Raw genomic sequence first — 6215 nt, forward strand, 5'->3', positions numbered from 1 at the left:
CCATGGCCAAGACAGAGGAGCTGTCACATCAGGGACAAAATTGCAGACCTGCACAAGGCTGGGATGGGCTACAAGAAAATAAGCAAGCAGCTTGGTGAGAAGTTAATAACTGTTGGAGCAATTATTAGAAAATGGAAGAAACACAAAGTCACAGCCAATCTCCCTCGGTCTGGGGCTCCACGCAAGATCTCGCCCCGTGGGATATCAATGATCATGAGAACGGTCAGGGCTCAGCCCAGTACTACACAGGAGGAGCTTGTTAATGACCTGACGGCAGACCACAGTCACGCAGAGAACCATCAGTAACACACTACACCGTGAAGGATTAAAATCCTGCTGCGCGCGCAAGGTTCCTCTGCTGAAGAAGGCACATGTACAGGCCTGTCTGAAGTTTGCCAAAGAACACCTGGATGATCCAGAGGAGGCTTGGGAGAAGGTGATGTGGTCAGATGAGACCAAAATAGAGCTATTTGGCATCAACGACTTGCCGTGTTTGGAGGAAGAGAAATGCTGAGTACAACCCCAAGAACACCATCCCCACTGTGAAGCATGGAGGTGGAAACCTTATGCTTTGGGGGTGTTTCTCAGCTAAGGGGACAGGATGACTTCACCGTATCGAGGGGAAGATGAATGGGGCCATGTACCAGGAAATTTTGGGCGACAACCTCCTTCCCTCAGTGAGACTGCTGAAAATGGGTCATGGATGGGTCTTCAAACATGACAATGACCCAAAACAAGGCAACAAAGGAGTGGCTCAAAAAGAAGCAATTAAGGTCCTGGAGTGGCCTAGCCAGTCTCCAGACCTAAATCCCATCGAAAATCTGTGGAGGGAGCTGAAGCTTCGAGTTGCCAAGCGACAGCCTCGGAACCTTAAGGATTTGGAGAGGATCTGCAAAGAGGAGTGGACCAAAATCCCTCCCAAGATCTGTGCAAACCTGGTGGAAAAACTACAACAAACGTCTGACCTCTGTGCTAGCCAACAAAGGTTTCTCCTTCTTTACTTATTTCATGTGAAAATATTAAATTTATAAACATTTATATGATGTTATTGTGAATTATTTTGTGATATTCTGTCTCTCAATGTTAAAATGTACCTATGATTAAAATTCTACACAGGTCCATTCTTTGTAAGTGGGCAAACCTACAAAATCAGCAAGGGATCAAATAATTATTGCTCCCACTGTAGCTACATGTAGCAAATAAACAGCAACTGCAAACTCGTAACAAAACCAAGCACAAGTTAAACACAGCAAATGTAATTTGTCTAAGAAAACGTTTAATGTATTTCATAATTTAAGTAGTCAGCACAATACTATGACGTGAATACATATAAAACATTTGGTCATTTAAACAAAACCGATAGACAGTGTGCCAATCAGCAAATAACAGTGATTCCATTAAATATAAATACAATACATATTTCCATATCTAAAATGTCCTATCATAGCCAAAGATTTCTAATTCTGAATATTAGCAAATACAGTACACAGACTTTCTATAACAAATTATCTAAAGTGCAGAGTCAACATCTTTTCTTTTTTAAAATCATTACAATAACAAATATTTACTACAAAAATACTTTCAGAGTTTGGTCAGCGTCATCTCAGTCATAGTTCCTTTCCTTTCGTTTCCCAAGAGCTACTACGTCACAGCTTCTCTGTAGTGGTGTCTAACAGCGCGCCAGGTTGGGGGAGCTGCCCCAGTAACCGTGGCCTCCTCGGGGCGGGGCAGGGGACCAGCCGTTCGGTCGGAAGCAGGGGTTGGGGTGGGGCCTGCCCTGGGGACGGAAGCCGTACTGAGGGTGAGGAGGGCCGTGGCCTTTCCCGGGTCCCGTCTTCTTTTTGGGAAACGGGCGCCATGTGTGGGCCGGCTGGTAGGGGAGTTCGGGCACGACCTGCAAGGCAAGGTTAACTCAGACCCGGGATGTAAAACTCGAGTCCTGGAGGGCCGCAGTGTCTGCTGGCATTTGTGGTTTCCTTTCAATCAGCAGTCAATTAAGGCCTTGAGAACAAGGTGTGTGGACACCTTAGCCAATGAAAGACTTTGAAATGTATCTCTCGTGCTGACACCCCTGCCTTAGATGATTAATTGTGAATGGGAACAGCATTAACTGTTGGACCATTCAGTTTTTCTAATCACTACTTGCGAAATAAGGATAATTTTGACTATGTTCAGATGAACTATGAAAGTAAAACTGAACATACTTCATGCCGCATACACGTATGATACACAAATAATAGATAGATGTTAATGTAATGAAAAAAGGGTTTAAATATTATTTGAAACTGGTGGAAACAAAAACCTGCAGATAATTCCTGTCCTGGAGGGCTGGTTGTGATTTAAAGTATACAATCAGTTTTAAAAAATTTAAAAATAATCAACTCAGTTTATCGGTGTTCATGATTATGAAACTGTGGGTGTAGAGGGAATGAGACTGGCTTGGCCCTGACTGCCGTACCTGGTATCGGGGCTGGAAGTGGGGGAAAGGGGGAGTTGCGCGGGCTTCTCTGCTGCTCTCCTCATCGGACGATGAACCGGAGTGGTAGTCTGACGTCACCTTCTCCACTGCCCTCGTTACCTTCTTGGTGACATCTTCTTTGTCGTCTTCATTGTCTCCCAAAAAACTTGCCACTGTGAAGGCAGGGTTGTTCTCCCCATACCTGAGATTCAAAAGGGCCGTCAGACAAACCTCCATGAAAGAAAAGGCCCTCAAAATATTACAACAAAGGATTTCCTGTCCTGTGGTTGGAGGGGGGGGGGGGGGGGGGGGGCAATGAAAAATCCCTTGTGCTGCCCCTGCCTGGGCACATAGCCATAGGGCCCCATAGCAGGAGTGCAGATTTAGGATCAGGTTCCCACCGTCCACAATACGTATCGTACCCATTTATCTAGATTAGCAGTCTGCTTTAAAATGATGGGCACAGCGCAGCACTTTGAGAATAGAGGAGGCAGAGTGAGTTCCTACCTGCAGCACACCTCCCCAGGGTCCACCCACAGCGTGAGTTCCAGCGGCAGGCCCAGGTCTCTGTACTGCACCCCGCTCTCCTGGCAGGCTCGGAACAGCTGGGGGTCCTCCCGCTGTAACCGGTTCACTCGAATGCACCTGCAAGAGGGCACGAGAACCACACTGTGATGGTGTTCACCTGCCCCCCTACCCCCTGCCAGAATACCCAGGCAATTACTTTGCCCGATTAGATCTGATAGTCATTAATCAGTGTGTAACTGAGTGTTTCTTGCAAGCAAAATAACATAATTCTAGAGGATTATTTAGGACTAATGACTAATGGACAACTTTGTATCACAAAACCACTTTACACCTGAAAAACATTAATATAATTTACACATCACTTCACATTAAAATTAAGCTGAGTCAGGCAGTAGAATTTTAAATCAGGTTTTAGTTTTTAAAATCAGATTCTATAATGCACAGCACTACCAAATAAATGTATATAGCATATTCTGTACCTGAAAGCCTGGCCTTTGCTGGGTTTCTCAGGATACCAGTGCCCCCTATATTTCTCCTGCAATGCTACAGCCAGCCTCTCCACAAAATGTTCCACCTTCTCAATCTCCAACTTCTCCGTCTTCCTGATCAGTCGCTTCATAAAAAACACCACTGCCGCAATTTCCTTCTTCATCGTTGTTTGTGCTTAGCCCCTGGTTAGAGTACTACGGGTGTAAGAGGGAGGGGGGGGGGGGCATATCAGTTATCAATTCGTGGTACACCACTGTTCAATGCAATTATGTCGAGAAGAAAGGTGAAATATAATACTGGCTTTTTATCAGGACAACAGCAGCTAGTACACGGCTCATGTCCACCCCATCACGCGCCCCACGTTGCAGCCAACGCTGCTGTAGGCAACTTGACTCACTGGTTACAAGGTGACATAACGCTTCAGAATATCAAAAATCTTAACAATAGCTATACGATTAAATATTATACCTAGAATACGAGGTTACTAGACACTATCGTTGGATGAAGAGCACTTTTGCTCACATATAAAGTTAGACGAACACAACTATACAGTAAATAATTAGTAGCGAAATGTATGTTTTAACAGAAATATTGCTTATAATTTACTATCTTCAGAGGAGTATGCCATGTAACATCGCAGTTAGTGTACTAGAAAGACAATTAACGTTTGCTATCCTGTTTAGCGGACTACGTTAGAAGACAATAGGCTTTTTATTTATATAATGCTAAAATTCGTTTGACATTTCGGTGGCATTGTGTGACAGTAGAAAACTATCACACAAGAAACCACAGATCACAAAATTGCTCGTTCAATCCTAACGGCGTTTCGTCCGGCGGGACTTTCCTTAGGAAGGGCGCGATGAGACACAATATGGATTCCCCCACCACGACAGTGTCCGTCACACTGACTCTGGATCAGTTTCCGTTTTGGCACAAAAAGTCGAGGCCTGGACAGTGGTTAACTTTACTGATCCTCGATCAGCTAATTCCACAGCCATCCAGGAAACTTTTCATTATACATCGATACTCTTTGTTAGCTATCAAATTAACATATTACCGTTACAGATTTGCCAACCATCAACCTACAGTAACACTGTAGTACACGGTACCTAGCCTACGAAAATGTTTAACTAAACAATTAATGACCGTAAACTAATCTCGTATCTTTACTGAATTTCATATGAACCAGGACGCAAGCTAGTAAGCCAGTCGTTTTTCGTATTGGGTAGTGTGTATTAAATACCTTGCAATTAAAATTTCTGATTGACCAATTCAACAACGTTAACAGGTTAGAATTGTTTCAATTTGAAGCCCGCGGCGTTTGTTAATTAGAAACAATGATATAGCCATCACGACTGAAACCGCTAAACAAAATGAGCTTTTTCAAAACCACGCACAAAGCATTCCCGATTTATATTATTGTTTTCGGAAAACTTCCCATTACATTTGTGGATAAAGACAAAAGGCGAGCCACACTGTCACGTTTTCAAATCGTAATTTACTCACCGTATCCACTTCCCTCCTCCACCATGTGAGCTGCCGCTGGTCAAGACAGTTATGGGTCCTGTTTGCCTTTCTCACGTTGCGCCCAGATGGCTGCAGAAATACATGACGTCATCGAAAATGCGCGGCAGTTCACAAAGCGGTGTAGTCGTGGCGACGCGCGCTGTGTGACAGCATCGATTTGCCAGGTTGGACTTTTTTAACATTTTTTTTACATTTTAGTCATTTGGCAGACGCTTTTAATCCAAAGCGACTTACAAGTGCATAGGTTCTACCACAAGTCAAAGCATCACAACCAGAACTAGGAAAATACACCTGGACTGCTGTTCTAAACATATAGTCGTCATCATAAGTGCAAATTTTTTATTTTTATTTTTATTTTTTTGGGGGGGGGGGGGGGGGTTAGACAGGGATAGGGGTATCAGAAGGGGGGGGCGGGGTAAGTCAGGAGGGAGGACTAAGGTAGAGTTTGAAGAGGTGTGTTTTGAGTCTGCGTCGAAATAGGGGGAGGGATTCTGCTGTCCTGACAGTGGTAGGCAAGTCATTCCACCACTGAGGGACCAGAACGGAAAACAGGCGTGAACGTGCAGCTCGACCGCCAGGTGCCCGTAGAGAGGGAACCGTAAGGCGACCAGAGCGGGCAAACCGGAGTGGTCTAGCTGGGGAGTAGGGAGTGATCAGGGATTGTATGTAATGTGGGGCAGTCCCCTTAGCAGCCTGAAATGCCAACACTAGGGCCTTGAATCGGATGCGTGCGGCAATAGGAAGCCAGTGGAGGCCAATGAGAAGCGGGGTGACATGAGCCGACCTGGGCTGACTGGTGATCAAGCGGGCTGCAGCATTCTGGACCAGCTGGAGGGGCTTGATGGCGCACGCTGGGAGACCGGCTAGGAGGGAGTTGCAGTAATCCAGGCGGGAAATGACGAGCGCCTGGACTAGGAGCTGGGTGGCTTTCTCCGTCAGGAGATGACGGATGCGGCGTATGTTATACAGAAAGAACCTGCAGGTTCTGGCAGTGGAGGATACTTGTGGAGCCAGGGAGAGGCAGTTATCAAGAGTCACCCCAAGATTCTTTGCCGTACGGGAGGAGGAAACTACAAAGTCCTCCACAGTCAGTGAGAGGTCAATTGACGGAGAGGACTTGGCAGGGATGTAGAGAAGCTCAGTTTTGGCAAGGTTGAGCTTCGGGTTCATTGCCTGAATTTTAACCACATTAATATTGGCACACATTAGGCCC

At 45.5% G+C, this 6215-nt stretch overlaps 1 protein-coding gene across 1 annotated transcript; it reads right to left on the bottom strand.

Moving 5' to 3' along the window:
• Positions 1-1280: 1280 nt before the first annotated feature.
• btg3 (B-cell translocation gene 3) lies at positions 1281-5120 on the bottom strand. The gene is made up of 5 exons (XM_061250008.1): positions 4982-5120; positions 3466-3669; positions 2966-3103; positions 2459-2660; positions 1281-1894 (listed from the first exon to the last, which is right to left on the bottom strand). The coding sequence occupies exons 2-5, from the start codon at positions 3636-3638 to the stop codon at positions 1670-1672; spliced, it is 738 nt and encodes a 245-aa protein (XP_061105992.1). The 5' UTR covers positions 3639-3669; positions 4982-5120; the 3' UTR covers positions 1281-1669.
• Between the last annotated feature and the right edge of the window lie 1095 nt (positions 5121-6215).

This window comes from Conger conger, chromosome 7 (assembly GCF_963514075.1).
Source record: "Conger conger chromosome 7, fConCon1.1, whole genome shotgun sequence".
In the NCBI taxonomy this organism is placed as follows: Eukaryota; Metazoa; Chordata; class Actinopteri; order Anguilliformes; family Congridae; genus Conger; species Conger conger.